This window comes from Rattus norvegicus, chromosome 18, assembly GCF_021556685.1.
Source record: "Rattus norvegicus strain SHRSP/BbbUtx chromosome 18, alternate assembly SHRSP_T2T, whole genome shotgun sequence".
NCBI lineage: Eukaryota > Metazoa > Chordata > Mammalia > Rodentia > Muridae > Rattus > Rattus norvegicus.
The window spans coordinates 27,058,262-27,076,759 of NC_141551.1; the positions used below are offsets into that span (position 1 = coordinate 27,058,262).

General features: G+C 42.8%; 1 protein-coding gene across 4 annotated transcripts in view; it reads right to left on the reverse strand.

Annotated features, from left to right (window-relative positions):
• Sil1 (SIL1 nucleotide exchange factor) overlaps positions 1-18,498 on the reverse strand; it is a 231,764-nt gene that overhangs the window by 45,651 nt on the left and 167,615 nt on the right. For all 4 annotated transcript variants that reach the window (XM_087592460.1, NM_199376.1, XM_087592462.1 and 1 more), the window contains one exon: positions 7,654-7,775. In XM_087592460.1, coding sequence (XP_087448586.1) covers positions 7,654-7,775 — 122 coding nt within the window. The remainder of the gene's footprint in view (positions 1-7,653; positions 7,776-18,498) is intronic.

Here is an 18,498-nt window from a genome sequence, read left to right on the forward strand (position 1 = left end):
TGCCTGCCTCCCTGCCTGAATGGTCATGGACTCACCCTCTAAAACTATAAGCAAGTCCCCAAGGAATGCCTTCCTTGATATGTTGACTTGGTCATGGTGTGTTTTCACAGCAATAGAAAAGTAACTAAGACATAAAACAAACACATATCCACACATACAAAGTTTAACTATATGCTGCATAATAAAAGATATGTAGAAAATATAGTATTAATGAAGACTGAAAGAGATAGAAAAGATACACCCAAGAAAATACAAGGTTAGTAGATGTATTAACATCAAACAGACTTTAAGACAAAAGTAACTTCCATAGGGGCTAAGACTTCTAACTAAGGACACAAGGTACAGGCAGGAAGCTCCTAGAACCATACGGGTTACATCTAACAATAATAGCTCAAAACACAGCCAGGAGATGTGTAATTACAGGAAGAAACAGAAACAGCCATAGTGTCGTGGTCTAGGGTTTCAGAATATAAAAGGAAGGTGGTTTTCAACACAAGTGTATTCCAGAGCTGTCCTGAGTGAAGAACTTCAGCAGGAATATTTCTCTCTGTATTCAAAGCCGTGTGAACAACTCCTTTTGACTAGAAGATGTCATTTTCTGTTCTCTCATTCAGAAGCCTTAACTTTTTTCTTCTGTGACTTTTGAGCTGAAGCTGGACGTGTGCAGCCACTCGGGGATGGCCATGTCCCTCAGGCATTGTCTACTGCACTGCTCCGTGTTCTGTGCCTACTAGGACTTAAAGTTTATTTGAATTTAGAATTTCTGTACTTTCTTTCAGAGCTATCACATAAAGGTTTGATGTTACTAATTTCCCCTGAAGTTATGCAAGGATACTGTCCTACCATTTCCTGACTACTGAATTGAGCATGTAAAGAAACATTTAAGTATTTAATCCAGCATTTCCAGGTATTTTGGCTCTTGAAACATTTAGAGAGAGAAATCTCCTAGGTCCACTCTGCTTTGTTTTGTTACTGTTTTAAATTTTAATTAATTACAAAAATAAAACATACTCAGTAGAAGAAAAATTTTAAAAAAACGAAATATATAAAACAAGTTCCTGCTCTTGGTGACCCCCTTCTCTGATTTTCAGTGATTTTAGTTTTTATGTTAGACCATTTATGCTTGAAGCAGTCATATAGGCTCACACTCTGTGAAGAGCTATGGACTTGGGTACCCATTCTCACTCCCCAAAGGTTCAAGTTTGCTGGGGAAGAAATAAAGGAATTGGTGAGCTACAAAGACACCGATGTATTAGAGTCAGTTTAGGTGTCCAGGGAACGAATGCTAATAAAACTGAAGATAGAGAAAAGGATGTTGAGGGTTGGGGCTAAGCAAGAAGAAATTACAAGGAGCTTTCAGTAGTGAGAAGCCTGGGGAGGCAGGGGAACAGTTCATTAGCAGACAGGACCTCCCTCCCTAGGGCCCAAGGCAGCGGGCGGGCGAGGCTCTCAGCTCATCCCCATTTGTCACTTACTGTCACCTGAGGACACTAATCAGCGTGTGAATGCAGCTTAGGAGCTATGGCCATCCAAGTGCCTGCGTCAGTTTGGTTATTACACTAATCAGTTTATTAGAAACATGACTGAGCACCTCCCTTGTCACTGGAGGAGTATAAAGAATTAAGAACTCGAGGTAAGAAGTCACACTGGTCCTACAGGTCACATCTAAACTTTTATTTAAATGCTGGCAACTCCCATGTCTGACCTCATCTCAATCTCTAGCCTTCTATTTTCTGGGCCTTCAGCCAGTGGGGTAACCTCCTCCTTTCCACAGCCTTATGTTAAAGGGTCAGGGTGTGGTGTCTGAATCATCCACTATTACATCATTAATAATAAACACGGCACTCTCCACTCAGCCCCCATGGTTATCTCTGAGATGTGTGAATGGCTCACTTCCTAGGAGCCACTGTCATTCACTTGTTTCTTCATTTACTCTTCCTGACCATAATTACTTCCTGATTGTTCATTTAATGCCAGGCTCTGTATATATAATAGCAAATTTAAAATGTAAGGAATCCTAGACTCTCAAGTACTATCCAGTAGGGATATAAATAAGTAATCAAACAACTACAGAATTGCACACTGAGACAAGTATCTGAAGAAGCAAGAGGAATATAACACACTTTAAAAGGACTGAGAGGCCTGGGCAGAGGTGGCACACACTTTTAATCCCAGCACACAGGAGCCAGAGGCAAGCAGAAGCAAGTGGATCTCTGTGAGTTTGAGGCCAGCCTACTCTACAAAGAGTTCCAGGACAGCCAGGGCTACAGAGAAACTGTGTCTTGGAAAAACCAACCAACCAAACAACCAAACCACAACAAACCAAACAAACAAAAAAAGATCTGAGAGAAATTTTGGAAATTTCTCAATATGAATGTAAATTCGGTTACAAGGATCAGTATGATGATTAACTGTGATTTTAAAAAAAACATTTAATTACTTTTTACATGAAAGGCTGAAAATGAATGTCTCCAAACAGCACTATAGAGTCTCCATGACATCAGAGAAGACACAGGCTCTGTCAGCTTACTGGCTCCTTGTCCTTTCCCTTCTAACCTCTCTGGTACTCACTGCTGTTACTCCAAAATAGAGGTCATAGGGCAAGAAGCAGAGGGGGAGGCCCCCTGAGCTCTCTACTCATAGGAGCAGAACCCTTTACAGAACACTTTCTACCAATGCCTCTTCATGTTGTGTCAGTCAGAAGTGGATCACACGCCCATCTCTAAGTCAATCCAAATCCACAGAGAATGGGATTACCGTGCTTGGTTTAGACTATTCATGCTTCATTTCCCAGCACAGAGGTGGGGGGTGGGGGCTTGTTCTCACTCTGGATGAGATACTGAACTTAAAATGTCAAGGTTCTTTAAAGTCAATGAGAAAGAGAAATGGTTTAGTAGAGAAGAATAGTGGAGATAAAAATCCATAAGAGCCGCTCACCACTAGAGAGAGCGAAGGGAGAGACTCAAACACCATTCAAAAGTTTCAACCTGGAGTAACTACAATAACTGTGACAAGAATAACTGAAAAGAGAATGTGAGAAGAAACAATAGCGAATTTGACTTTTTCCTCATAGAGTGTGAGATTCAAACAGTTTGGTAGAATCCAGCATGAGGACAAGGACTGGACCCGAACGCAGACTTAGGTGACTCACGATTAGAGGGCATCTGAATCCACAGGAAGAGGTCATTAGGGGTAAGTACAGAGGCCAAGGCTGGAAGAATCTTGGCAAGTAGCTACAATTGGAAGGCGGTAAAGGATGATGTTGCGATAGGATGATGTTGCGATAGGAGAAAAGGCGGCTGGAGATGTAGCTCAGTAGCAGAGCACATGCCCGGCCTGTGTGAAGCCCTAGATTGCATCTCTAGCACAGGAAAAGGGGAGGCAAAATAATCAATCACAGACAAGAGTCTATAATGACATAACAGCCAAGAAGTATGGTTTCCAAGGAACATCATGGCTAATATCATTAACTGTTATGGTATTGATGATGGCAATGTACTCTTGATAATTTTCACGGATGGAGGGACAGAAACCAGATTGTAAATATAGTGGGGTTAGGTACATTGACAGAATGCAACTTGTTATCCTTTTTTCATTCTTTCAAAAAGGTTGGTAAGTCGAACTGGAGGTAGAACAGAGTAAGTGCATACTGAATCCCTTAGTGGACTAGTGTGCAATGCCTCAGGGCACATGGTAAGGCACACAGAGGGTGATGGGAAAGCACACAGGGCACTGGCCACAGCAGGGACAAGTGTGAGCAGCAGCATGGAGACCTAAGATGAAGACAACTGGGCATCGTGGCACTCGCCTTAATCCCAGCGCTCGGGAGGAGGACTCCTCTGTGAGTGTGGGGCTAGCCTAGTCTACAAAGTGAGTTCTAGGACAGCCAGTGCTACACAGGGAAACCCTGTCAAAAACAGACAAACAAAAAACCAACAACAGAGAGGGAGGGAGGGAGGGAGGGAGGGAGGGAGGGAGGGAGAGAGGGAGTGAGTGAGTGAGGGAGAAAAAAACTGAGAGAAGGAGAGAGAGAGAGGGAGAGGGAGAGATTGAACATTAGAAGATACTGAAATACTGAAAGAAAATAGGAAACAAAACCAGCAGGAAGTGAGAAGAGAAGATGCAGCTTGGCAGAGAAATTCACTGAGGGATGTAATCAAAGAAATCTGGGAATTAAAGGCTAAACACAGAGATGGGTCATCATAATAAGATACTGGCCAGATACTTAAAAATTAATTGTAAACAGAGCTGGAGTGCTGGATCAATGGTTAAGAGCACTTGTTGCTCTTCCAGAGAGCCCAAGTTTAGTTCCCAGCACCCACTTGATAGCACACAACCATTCTTACTCCAGTTCTGGGGGAGCTAATGCCCTCTTCTGACCTCCTTGGGCGCCAGGCACACATGTGGCACATATATATGCATGCAGGTAAAACATTCTTATACATAAAATAATCTAAAAGTAAAAATTGGTAAAACCTTGGGAAGGGCACAGATGAGGACAGCAGAGCACAGGGCGGACGTGTGCAGAACCGCACAGACAACAGCACAGGGCGGACATGTGCAGCACAGCACAGACAACAGCACAGGGCGGACGTGTGCAGCACAGCACAGACAACAGCACAGGGCAGACGTGTGCAGCACACATTCATTCTCTCAAGAAATGTCTACAAGTCCAGATCTGCGAGGAGCTTGTGAGGTAGATGCCAAGGAAAGCAGTTACAGAGCATACCCTCTCTGTGACTGATGGTACATGTATATCCCTTCATGTACTACTAGGTTAAGTTTCATCATATCATACACACTGTGAACGGTTCAAATAAAAGCATTATGCTTATGTGTATAAATGTATAAAAATTCATACACATGTAAATTCATACACCTGTACAGGTCATTAAAGACAGATACAAAATGACAAAGGTACGTGGGAAGGGAATGCAAGAACCGCAAACCCGGTGCTCACTGGAGTAAGCACACCAGGTCAGTTCAATGCAAAGGCTTGGTACAGGGAAGAAAGGAAAGAAAAGCAGCTGACCAGCTTGCAGAGAAGCAGCAAAACCTGATTACAGAAGGCTGTTATGGCTTCTGAAATCACAAGGCTTTCTAAAACTTCCTTTCTACAAAAGCGAAAAGGACTTGTCTAGGACTCTCAATAGCTCCGATTGCAGACAGACCCTCATATGTGCCACCACGGGGTGAAATCTGCTCACAGAGAGGCCGATGAAAATAACATGAAGAAGAAAGCGACTTTAAAAGAAAGTAGCAATGAAAATACAAATCGACTAATGATCAGCATGCCAGCAGTCTGCATATGACACACAGACCTTCACCTACCTTGTTATGCTTGGGCAATAAACAGCAGAAAATGAGTATGTGTGACCCTCAATTGGGTGTTAATCATGTTTAAGTAAAGGAACAAATTCTATTTCAGTAGCCATGTCAATTCTATTTCTGTCAGACTTTTTCTCATCATGGAATAATTGGTGTTTAACACTGGGGAGGAGAGCCCTTCATCCACAGAAATGTGCATAGAAGGACTTGTTAAGCAATTAACCCAGGTAAGCAAATAGACACTCTCAGGAAGCAGCAACAGCAGCGAGAGACATGGTGGGACATAGACAGGATGATAGAGTTTGTACTGTAGGAAGAAATGATATAAGAGCTTCCTTACAGGCAAAACTGATAGGAACACAGGCACTGTTCTGATGAGGCAATGATGATGCTACAGTATGATTGGCATGTGCTTACTCTATGTTTTTATTTGTATTCACCTTTATGAAATGCACTGGACACCTATTATTGTTCCCAGTTCAAAAGACTGCCCACAAGCCCATGATTCCAGGATGCTACTTCTTGAATGCCCTTTGGCAAAGAGCTAGCTCATCTAATCACTGTGACTACACATCTGATGCCTGAAGCAGTTAGGGAGGCGCAGAGCCGATACTTAGGACATCAAAAGTAAGTAATGCATATCAGACAACAGCACCAGAGCCAGCCTCTCTGCACAGAAATAGTCTTACTTGTGTCAGGCTTCTCTTTGAATAAAACACTGACATTTTCCTGGTGTTGGGAAGCCTGCTGCCGGCTTCCAAAAGCTCTGGCGCCATACCATGCGGTCGCTGTAACAGCCTTCAGTGAGCTGTCAAAAACCCAGCTAGAACATTCGACTACAGTAGTGTGCTCGCCATCAAAACACTAAACTGCACTATTTTATATTTATCTATTAGAGTTAGTGAGCTGTATGAATGCCAGCATGGTCTCAAACTAACATAGTCCAGTCATGGAGAGGTCATCAGAATACCACACGACGCAGCATCTGGGTGAGGTATGGTTTGCTAAGAATGTTTAAATGCATGCTTCTCAAGTCAGAGTCCCCTTTAACAAGGAATTGGTATGAAGATGCCACTGTTTCTCCAAAATCTATTTCCAGAAGCAATGGCAAGAGAATATGCAGGATATCACATTCATATTGCAAGTAGTTTGGAATAAGACAAAGATTGCAAAAATGAGTCTAGATGAAGGGGTTAGAGTTTGAGTTAGTTCCCTTCCAGCTTGAGAAGCAAAAGTGAACCTGAGTAAGTCCTCAGGCTCTACAACCTTATGAGGGGAGATGAAGCCATAGCTGTGTCCAGCAGCTGGACAGGAGAAACTGGGCTTTTTGATAAAGTTTGGCTTTGGAAAGTGAGGTCAAGGGAGATGGAGTTGCCCTGGAGGCCAGAGCCCGATCTGTCTACAGCACTACCACAGGACAAGGAGCCTGATGGGTCAAGGCCGGCATGACAGGGCTTGCTTGCTTGCCTCTTCCTTGGGACAACTGTCCTTCATTTTGCTATGAGAAGAAAGGATTAGACTAAGATTCTAATTAAACAAAAGTGAGAATGAGTGAAAACAAAGTCTCATCAAACAAACTGTGCAGTGGTGTTCAGAGCGGCCTTCCTCCAACCTCAGCACAGCCTATCTGAGCAAGGCCGCATGGACCGTCGCCACCCAGAGCAAAATAGAGTAACTGTTTCTATTTTAGAGATACAGATGAGATAGTCTTAGGAGCAGACATTTTGAAATGGACATAATGACAGTATAAAGATATCCTGACCTTTTCAAATGAGTAAAATTACTTGATTCCTACATATTTCTCCACAGCCATTCTTTCAAGAAGCTGTCTACTGCTCATCTTGCCTGGTAAGTTTTCCAGTATGAAACAGACTGAAATACTAAGGCTCCATCCAGAGAATGAACTTGATTACATGACTGGTTCCAGCAACCAGGGAAGCCACATCCCCCTCAGAAGGTCTTTCTTGGTCAGATTCAGCACTTGGTCGTTTGATGTGGCTTCACTGCCTGAAGGATCAACTCCAGTAGCTTATTCCATTTCTCACTACTTACTGCATGTGGCCGGTCCATTTACTCATCTTACTAAAATAGAAACTATGACCCAAGGTCTGCTATTATATATGTGTATGTATACACACACACACACACACACACACACACACACACACACACACACACACACTTTTCTATTTGGAGTAGAAGCTGACTTGCTCTAGCCTCTACAGCGCCATATTGACCAGTGACTAGAAAGGCACTGTGTGACCTTTCCTCAAGCCAAGTAAGGCAAATGGTTCTAGCCAATGGCAACCCATCCATGCTGCTCACCTGGAAAAGGCGGCCCCCAGCACAAAAGCAGCATACTCCTTCACCAGGGGTTCTGTGCTGTTGAGCCCATTAATCACCACTTGAAGGCCACCAAAGGACAGCAGGTCCTGTGCGTTATCCATCTGCAACAAAGGCATTGCTTAGACAGGACAGCCTTCAGGGAGGGAAGCACTCTCCGACAGCTATTCTTTAATGACTAGCAAATACAAACGTAAAAGGCAGGTGAGGAGCGGCAGTGGCCTTCTGAGTAACTAGAAAGGTGTATTAAAACAGCCTAAGTTTTAAAGGAATCTTACATTTGAGAACTTCTCATCCATGCAACACCATTTATGAGCACCTGCGTGGGAATCCTCGGAAATGGCACCTAGCTCTTGCTCATGCCAAACATGTCTCCGAAAATTCTAATGCGGCGATGAGTCACAAAGCTTACTCCAAACATGCAAGCTGTTAGCACAAAGAATCTGGCATCATGGCACCACTAAACAGTGCCACACATCCCCTGGATGTCCAAACACAACGGAAGCAGTGAAGGGAAAAAAACCTGACTTTCAAGTAGAAACCAGGGACTATAAAAGGAGCCCCGCTGATGGTGTAGGCGTGGCGTGGGAGGGGGTGAGTGCAGAGGTGGGGGATGTTGGGGATAGAGTGTACTACAAGAGTACTAGGGAGACAAGTAACAATATTATCCTTTGTTTGGTAAGGTTGATTGAATCTGAAGACATTTATTTTAAAATCTGTACAAAAGCCAGTTTCCCAAAGGTTTTGGCCTAGGTCTGCTTCACTAATCATGGCTACATCAGCAGTGCTGAGTATTGTTATGATCACATAACTGATAAGCTGAGTGACTTCAATCAGTGAACCCAAGTGATTGTACAAAAGGTCTCATTACAATAAAAATCAATACTAAATAATTACATATATTCTAGTTTGAGATTACTAGTTAAATTACTAAGTCCAATATTTTCATGCATACATGAAAAGTCAGAATCTTACTCTCACTACCCCCAAAGGTGACCTCTTGCCCTTCTGATACATAGTACAGCAAATCAGGAAGTCTCAGAAGCGAGGGTCCAGCAGCAATGTAATCAGTGCCTACCTCTTTCCTAGAACTCAGAGCTGGTTCCTATCTGACTCTGTCCCTGCTGCTGCCTCCTTACTAGAAAGTCTGTTCTGAGAGAAAAGGGAAGTATAAAACATAGTATCTGACCTTTTCATGCTTTGGGATGGGCCTGGCCTATTTTTATCACTTGGACGATCACTGTCATACATTTTTGATAGGATGCCTATAAAAGCAGGTTTTCCCATCCTCTGTTCCAGTGACTGGAAGAGCAGAGAGCATAGAGTTAGGTGTTCAATGATTAACCCTTGAGTTGAAGAATAGAAATTTAAATGATTCTCAAAATAAAACCCCACTGTAAATTAAAAACAAAAACAAAAACAAATAAAATAAAGCCAATCTATAGTGCCTGTGCCAACACATGGGCCCTGAGAAAATAGGCATCCAGTATGAAGTCTAGCTGCCATGGATCCAAGGTCACAGCTAGGATTTTTCTGTTCCAACCTGTCCCTATGCAAGGATGACTACAGAGCCAAAGCCCAGATAATAAGGGAGACTTAGAATGGGGCACTTTGCTGACACAACTTTCTTCCTCATACAGTTGGCCTTAAAACTTAATAATTTATACCTTCTTTGTTTCAGGTTTCCAAGATACAAACTCACTTCTCAAAATCCCATCAGTCCACATCTGGGATGGTCGCTTACTAAGACCTGACAGAGCAGCTGGCCTTTCTGTTGACTCCAAAGGGACAACAGAGCCCAGAGCCACCCCAAGGGTCTGTTCTAGATTCTGCACATCTGCACAACAATTCCATGAGCTACATATGCATCGTTGGTATTTCTGCAAACACTCTGAAGGTGTTCTATTATTATTTGACTGGTGATGAGAAAGAAAAGGTTCATTCTGGCCCACTCACATACCAAAAGCTGGGTTCTCCCCAGAGTCACATAGAGGATACCCAGAACTTTTCTCAGGCTGCCTTCAGGATGGGGCAAGAGCCATGGACAGGAGTGTAGGAAGAGGAAGCATCAGGATGGGATGGAGGCAACCAAGCTAGCACTGGGAAAATCCAGAGCCTCCTAGATGATGAGAGAACAGGAATCTGAGAAGGAGAGTTGGGGAAATAATGGAGGAGTCACTGAGGAAAGGAAAAGCAGATTCTCTGCTCAGGGCAGACGGGGGCACACAGAGGCCTTCCTCATAAATAACTCACAAACTGTTTTCTACACACAAGGTTTTGCTTTTTACATATCCTGTTTTAATAATTAAAATATGGCTGCAAGGAATCCTTTGGCAGACCCAGTTCAGGTCCTTGAAGCCCCTGGCTCTTTAGTTCCCTATTCAGTGAAGTTAAGAGTGAGAATAAACTGAAGGTCCTGGCTGGAAAAGTTGTTTGCCTCACAGTTAGCATTACCTCACCCAATTCTCCAGCACAACTGGAAAGCAGGATGAGCTATGTATTCCGGAATCTCCCTGAGAAATCACAACATACCAGGGCACATTAGTGCACTAGCCCCAGTCAGTGGCCCAGAACACTGAGGAGGACACTTTTGCCAATGGAGTGGATTTGTTCTTGACCAATGGAATGTTCTATGGTGACCTCTTGTTGAGTCTGGTGATGACCAAGGAACTGTACAAGTGGGATGGGACAACACCTGAGGATGGCACTGCCAGGTGAGACTGCAGGGGGAAATTTTGCTGCTATTGGGTCATTGGTGGCTTAGCCTTTGTGTAGCCCATTCCCTTCTAGGCATGATAAGCTAGTGATTTTAGCTTTTCTTATGAACTAAAGCAAGACCCTTCAGAAAGCTAAGAACTAAAGATCCACTCAAGTACATTAAAAATGAAAAACATAATAAAAGTTGTCAACACCAGAACAAGACTGAGCTGGTCAATAACCCCTAGAAGCCTTGATCCTTAATTATCTCTAATGGAAAAGCTAGAGGGTGTCTTTCACCCCTAAAAAGGACTAGGAAGGGGAAAGAAAACTCGGGCTCATCTTTTTCCACCTCGTAAGAGGGTCACAGTTTTGCTATTTGGAATCTGAGAAGGAGGAACAGGAAGAGGATGAAGAGCCACCCTGAACCCTTGCAGACAGCACAGATGCACTCACCACAAAACCCCAAAGGAAGAAAAGTTTACAGAGAACAACGACACTGTGAGGGGTGGGGCTGGTGCTAACACATGCTTGGTTATGACTTCACAGCTCCTTGGGCCACCATTCCTACAGCTTCCCATCTGCGTTCTCTTCCCACCCAAGCTCCCTACCGTGGTCAGGCTCTCAATGCAACAGTTAGAGGGGCTGTTTTCCCTCCACTCCGCCACTGGGCTCTACTCCTGCTTTCTCATGGCCTGTGAGTTTCTACGGTCTCTTCCTTTTCTCTCAGATCCACTCAGAGTCACCTTGTAGTTCCTCAGATATACCATGCTTGCTCCCACCTCCTGCCCTCCAATTTCTCTACTGCTTTTCTTTTTACTTTTTGATAATTTTATTACCTTTCAAACAAATTATTTTTTTTTTCGGGAGGAAAGGATTTATTGGTTTCCAGGTTACAGTTTATCATCAAGGGAAGCCAAAGCAGGAACAGAAGCAAAACCACGGAGGAAGGCTGTTTACTGGCTTTCTGCTCAGAGTGCTTTTTTTTTTTTTTTTTTATTAACTTGAGTATTTCTTATATACATTTCAAGTGTTATTCCCTTTCCCGGTTTCCGGGCAAACGTCCCCCTCCCCCCTCCCCTTCCTTATGGGTGTTCCCCTCCCAACCCTCCCCCCATTGCCGCCCTCCCCCCATAGTCTAGTTCACTGGGGGTTCAGTCTTAGCAGGACCCAGGGCTTCCCCTTCCACTGGTGCTCTTACTAGGATATTCATTGCTACCTATGGGGTCAGAGTCCAGGGTCAGTCCATGTATAGTCTTTAGGTAGTGGCTTAGTCCCTGGAAGCTCTGGTTGCTTGACATTGTTGTACTTTTGGGGTCTCGAGCCCCTTCAAGCTCTTCCAGTTCTTTCTCTGATTCCTTCAACGGGGGACCTATTCTCGGTTCAGTGGTTTGCTGCTGGCATTCGCCTCTGTATTTGCTGTATTCTGGCTGTGTCTCTCAGGAGCGATCTACATCCGGCTCCTGTCGGTCTGCACTTCTTTGCTTCATCCATCTTGTCTAATTGGGTGGCTGTATATGTATGGGCCACATGTGGGGCAGGCTCTGAATGGGTGTTCCTTCAGTCTCTGTTTTAATCTTTGCCACTCCCTTCCCTGCCAAGGGTATTCTTTTTCCTCATTTAAAGAAGGAGTGAAGCATTCACATTTTGATCATCCGTCTTGAGTTTCATTTGTTCTAGGGATCTAGGGTAATTCAAGCATTTGGGCCAATAGCCACTTATCAATGAGTGCATACCATGTATGTCTTTCTGTGATTGGGTTAGCTCACTCAGGATGATATTTTCCAGTTCCAACCATTTGCCTACGAATTTCATAAACTCGTTGTTTTTGATAGCTGAGTAATATTCCATTGTGTAGATGTACCACATTTTCTGTATCCATTCCTCGTTGAAGGGCATCTGGGTTCTTTCCAGTTTCTGGCTATTATAAATAAGGCTGCGATGAACATAGTGGAGCACGTGTCTCTTTTATATGTTCAGGCATCTTTTGGGTATATGCCCAAGAGAGGTATAGCTGGATCCTCAGGCAGTTCAATGTCCAATTTTCTGAGGAACCTCCAGACTGATTTCCAGAATGGTTTTACCAGTCTGCAATCCCACCAACAATGGAGGAGTGTTCCTCTTTCTCCACATCCTCGCCAGCATCTGCTGTCACCTGAGTTTTTGATCTTAGCCATTCTCACTGGTGTGAGGTGAAATCTCAGGGTTGTTTTGATTTGCATTTCCCTTATGACTAAAGATGTTGAACATTTCTTTAGGTGTTTCTCAGCCATTCGGCATTCCTCAGCTGTGAATTCTTTGTTTAGCTCTGAACCCCATTTTTTAATAGGGTTATTTGTTTCCCTGCGGTCTAACTTCTTGAGTTCTTTGTATATTTTGGATATAAGGCCTCTATCTGTTGTAGGATTGGTAAAGATCTTTTCCCAATCTGTTGGTTGCCGTTTTGTCCTAACCACAGTGTCCTTTGCCTTACAGAAGCTTTGCAGTTTTATGAGATCCCATTTGTCGATTCTTGATCTTGGAGCATAAGACATTGGTGTTTTGTTCAGGAAATTTTTTCCAGTGCCCATGTGTTCCAGATGCTTCCCTAGTTTTTCTTCTATTAGTTTGAGTGTGTCTGGTTTGATGTGGAGGTCCTTGATCCACTTGGACTTAAGCTTTGTACAGGGTGATAAGCATGGATCGATCTGCATTCTTCTACATGTTGCCCTCCAGTTGAACCAGCACCATTTGCTGAAAATGCTATCTTTTTTCCATTGGATGGTTTTGGCTCCTTTGTCAAAAATCAAGTGACCATAGGTGTGTGGGTTCATTTCTGGGTCTTCAATTCTATTCCACTGGTCTATCTGCCTGTCTCTGTACCAATACCATGCAGTTTTTATCACTATTGCTCTGTAATACTGCTTGAGTTCAGGGATAGTGATTCCCCCTGAAGTCCTTTTATTGTTGAGGATAGCTTTAGCTATCCTGGGTTTTTTGTTATTCCAGATGAATTTGCAAATTGTTCTGTCTAACTCTTTGAAGAATTGGATTGGTATTTTGATGGGGATTGCATTGAATCTGTAGATTGCTTTTGGTAAAATGGCCATTTTTACTATATTAATCCTGCCAATCCATGAGCATGGGAGATCTTTCCATCTTCTGAGGTCTTCTTCAATTTCCTTCTTCAGTGTCTTGAAGTTCTTATTGTACAGATCTTTTACTTGCTTGGTTAAAGTCACACCGAGGTACTTTATATTATTTGGGTCTATTATGAAGGGTGTCGTTTCCCTAATTTCTTTCTTGGCTTGTTTCTCTTTTGTATAGAGGAAGGCTACTGATTTATTTGAGTTAATTTTATACCCAGCCACTTTGCTGAAGTTGTTTATCAGCTTTAGTAGTTCTCTGGTGGAACTTTTGGGATCACTTAAATATACTATCATATCATCTGCAAACAGTGATATTTTGACTTCTTCTTTTCCGATCTGTATCCCCTTGACCTCCTTTTGTTGTCTGATTGCTCTGGCTAGAACTTCAAGAACTATATTGAATAAGTAGGGAGAGAGTGGGCAGCCTTGTCTAGTCCCTGATTTTAGTGGGATTGCTTCGAGTTTCTCTCCATTTAGTTTAATGTTAGCAACTGGTTTGCTGTATATGGCTTTTACTATGTTCAGGTATGGGCCTTGAATTCCTATTCTTTCCAGGACTTTTATCATGAAGGGGTGTTGAATTTTGTCAAATGCTTTCTCAGCGTCTAATGAAATGATCATGTGGTTTTGTTCTTTCAGTTTGTTTATATAATGGATCACGTTGATGGTTTTCCGTATATTAAACCATCCCTGCATGCCTGGGATGAAGCCTACTTGGTCATGGTGGATGATTGTTTTGATGTGCTCTTGGATTCGGTTTGCCAGAATTTTGTTGAGTATTTTTGCGTCGATATTCATAAGGGAAATTGGTCTGAAGTTCTCTTTCTTTGTTGTGTCTTTGTGTGGTTTAGGTATAAGAGTAATTGTGGCTTCGTAGAAGGTATTCGGTAGTGATCCATCTGTTTCAATTTTGTGGAATAGTTTGGATAATATTGGTATGAGGTCTTCTATGAAGGTTTGATAGAATTCTGCACTAAACCCGTCTGGACCTGGGCTCTTTTTGGTTGGGAGACCTTTAATGACTGCTTCTATTTCCTTAGGAGTTATGGGGTTGTTTAACTGGTTTATCTGTTCCTGATTTAACTTCGGTACCTGGTATCTGTCTAGGAAATTGTCCATTTCCTGAAGATTTTCAAGTTTTGTTGAATATAGGTTTTTATAGTAAGATCTGATGATTTTTTGAATTTCCTCTGAATCTGTAGTTATGTCTCCCTTTTCATTTCTGATTTTGTTAATTTGGACGCACTCTCTGTGTCCTCTCGTTAGTCTGGCTAAGGGTTTATCTATCTTGTTGATTTTCTCAAAGAACCAACTTTTGGTTCTGTTGATTCTTTCTATGGTCCTTTTTGTTTCTACTTGGTTGATTTCCGCTCTGAGTTTGATTATTTCCTGCCTTCTACTCCTCCTGGGTGTATGTGCTTCTTTTTGTTCTAGAGCTTTCAGGTGTGCTGTCAAGCTGCTGACATATGCTCTTTCCTGTTTCTTTCTGCAGGCACTCAGCGCTATGAGTTTTCCTCTTAGCACAGCTTTCATTGTGTCCCATAAGTTTGGGTATGTTGTACCTTCATTTTCATTAAATTCTAAAAAGTTTTTAATTTCTTTCTTTATTTCTTCCTTGACCAGGTTATCATTGAGTAGAGCACTGTTCAATTTCCACGTATATGTGGGCATTCTTCCCTTATTGTTATTGAAGACCAGTTTTAGGCCGTGGTGGTCCGATAGCACGCATGGGATTATTTCTATCTTTCTGTACCTATTGAGGCCCGTTTTTTGACCAATTATATGGTCAATTTTGGAGAAAGTACCATGAGGAGCTGAGAAGAAGGTATATCCTTTTGCTTTAGGATAGAATGTTCTATAAATATCCGTTAAGTCCATTTGGCTCATGACTTCTCTTAGTCTGTCTACATCTCTGTTCAATTTCTGTTTCCATGATCTGTCCATTGATGAGAGTGGGGTGTTGAAATCTCCCACTATTATTGTGTGAGGTGCAATGTGTGTTTTGAGCTTTAGTAAGGTTTCTTTTACATATGTAGGTGCCCTTGTATTTGGGGCATAGATATTTAGGATTGAGAGTTCATCTTGGTGGATTTTTCCTTTGATGAATATGAAGTGTCCTTCCTTATCTTTTTTGATGACTTTTAATTGAAAATTGATTTTATTTGATATTAGAATGGCTACTCCAGCTTGCTTCTTCTGACCATTTGCTTGGAAAATTGTTTTCCAGCCTTTCACTCTGAGGTAATGTCTGTCTTTGTCTCTGAGGTGTGTTTCCTGTAGGCAGCAGAATGCAGGGTCCTCGTTGCGTATCCAGTTTGTTAATCTATGTCTTTTTATTGGGGAGTTGAGGCCATTGATGTTGAGAGATATTAAGGAATAGTGATTACTGCTTCCCGTTATATTCATATTTGGATGTGAGGTTATGTTTGTGTGCTTTCATTCTCTTTGTTTTGTTGCCAAGACGATTAGTTTCTTGCTTCTTCTAGGTTATAGCTTGCCTCCTTATGTTGGGCTTTACCATTTATTATCCTTTGTAGTGCTGGATTTGTAGAAAGATATTGTATAAATTTGGTTTTGTCATGGAATATCTTGGTTTCTCCATCTATGTTAATTGAGAGTTTTGCAGGATACAGTAACCTGGGCTGGCATTTGTGTTCTCTTAGGGTCTGTATGACATCAGTCCAGGATCTTCTGGCCTTCATAGTTTCTGGCGAGAAGTCTGGTGTGATTCTGATAGGTCTGCCTTTATATGTTACTTGACCTTTTTCCCTTACTGCTTTTAATATTCTTTCTTTATTTTGTGCGTTTGGTGTTTTGACTATTATGTGACGGGAGGTGTTTCTTTTCTGGTCCAATCTATTTGGAGTTCTGTAGGCTTCTTGTATGCCTATGGGTATCTCTTTTTTTAGATTAGGGAAGTTTTCTTCTATGATTTTGTTGAAGATATTTACTGGTCCTTTGAGCTGGGAGTCTTCACTCTCTTCTATACCTATTATCCTTAGGTTTGATCTTCTCATTGAGTCCTGGATTTCCTGTATGTTTTGGACCAGTAGCTTTTTCCGCTTTACATTATCTTTGACAGTTGAGTCAATGATTTCTATGGAATCTTCTGCTCCTGAGATTCTCTCTTCCATCTCTTGTATTCTGTTGGTGAAGCTTGTATCTACAGCTCCTTGTCTCTTCTTTTGGTTTTCTATATCCAGGGTTGTTTCCATGTGTTCTTTCTTGATTGCTTCTATTTCCATTTTTAATTCCTTCAACTGTTTGATTGTGTTTTCCTGGAATTCTTTCAGGCATTTTTGCGATTCCTCTCTGTAGGCTTCTACTTGTTTATTAATGTTTTCCTGTGTTTCCCTAAGGGAGTTCTTCACATCTTTCTTGAAGTCCTCCAGCATCATGATCAAATATGATTTTGAAACTAGATCTTGCTTTTCTGGTGTGTTTGGATATTCCATGTTTGTTTTGGTGGGAGAATTGGGCTCCGATGATGCCAAGTAGTCTTGGTTTCTGTTGCTTGGGTTCCTGCGCTTGCCTCTCGCCATCAGATTATCTCTAGTGTTACTTTGTTCTGCTATTTCTGACAGTGGCTAGACTGTCCTATAAGCCTGTGTGTCAGGAGTGCTGTAGACCTGTTTTCCTCTCTTTCAGTCAGTTATGGGGACAGAGTGTTCTGCTTTCGGGCGTGTAGTTTTTCCTCTCTACAGGTCTTCAGCTGTTCCTGTGGGCCTGTGTCTTGAGTTCACCAGGCAGCTTTCTTGCAGCAGAAAAGTTGGTCCTACCTGTGGTCCCGAGGCTCAAGTTCGCTCGTGGGGTGCTGCCCACGGGCTCTCTGCGGCGGCAGCAACCAGGAATACCTGTGCCGCCCCTTTCGGGAGCTTCAGTGCACCAGGGTTCCAGATGGCCTTTGGTGTTTTCCTCTGGCGTCCGAGATGTATGTACAGAGAGCAGTCTCTTCTGGTTTCCCAGGCTTGTCTGCCTCTCTGAAGGTTTAGCTCTCCCTCCCACGGGATTTGGGTGCAGAGAACTGTTTATCCGGTCTGTTTCCTTCAGGTTCCGGCGGTGTCTCAGGCAGGGGTCCTGCCGCTCCTGGGCCCTCCCCCACGGGAGCCCAGAGGCCTTATACAGTTTCCTCTTGGGCCAGGGATGTGGGCAGGGGTGAGCAGTGTTGGTGGTCTCTTCCGCTCTGCAGCCTCAGGAGTGCCCACCTGACCAGGCGGTTGGGTCTCTCTCTCACAGGGTCTGAACAAATTATTTCTTAAGCCTGCCTATCTGCCTCTGCTAGAAAATAAAGTCCAATTTTGTTCATAAATGCACGTCAAGTGTCTGGGCCTCAGCAGACCCTCCATAGGGTCACTTGTTGAAAAAAAATGTTAAATAAATAAATACTTTGCCTTAGTTCTTCTTCTCCTCTAGCTTTTGACCTTCATGCAAAAGGTACCAGTGTTCTATGAGAAGTACACTGGTCAAAAGTCTAAAAGCTTAGAATTTAGGAATAGACTGAACTTTTTACAAATCCTTGTTCTCATTCAGTAGCTGGTTGGTTCTCAATAGTCACACCATCTCCTTGAGCTCCATCGTCCTCAACTAAAAAGTGGGATCTTGTGATTCCCCCTGACTCGCTGGAGCCCAGGAATGTAAGACCATCCTGGATAACAGCAAGACTCTAACTCAAAACCAAAACCAAACAAAAAGGAAAAAGAGACTAATAGTGGTACCTCCTCAAGGCCCAGATGGGATTAATACATACAAAGTCCTTGAAGCAGTAGAACGTCTAGAGTGCTCAATGTTAGTATTAGATGTTTGAATGGTTACTTTCTCACATCAAACTCAGGACCAGGGACAATCATGAAGAGTAAAAGGATATCCCCTGCTTTACCTCTCTGACTCCCCTCTCCCCTCATCTGAGCTCTAGTTACTCCAATCTTGTCCAGGCCTTCAACCTTACCAACTCACCTCTGCCCCAGAGTCTGTGTGCACTCTGCATGCAAAGTTCCAATACAAG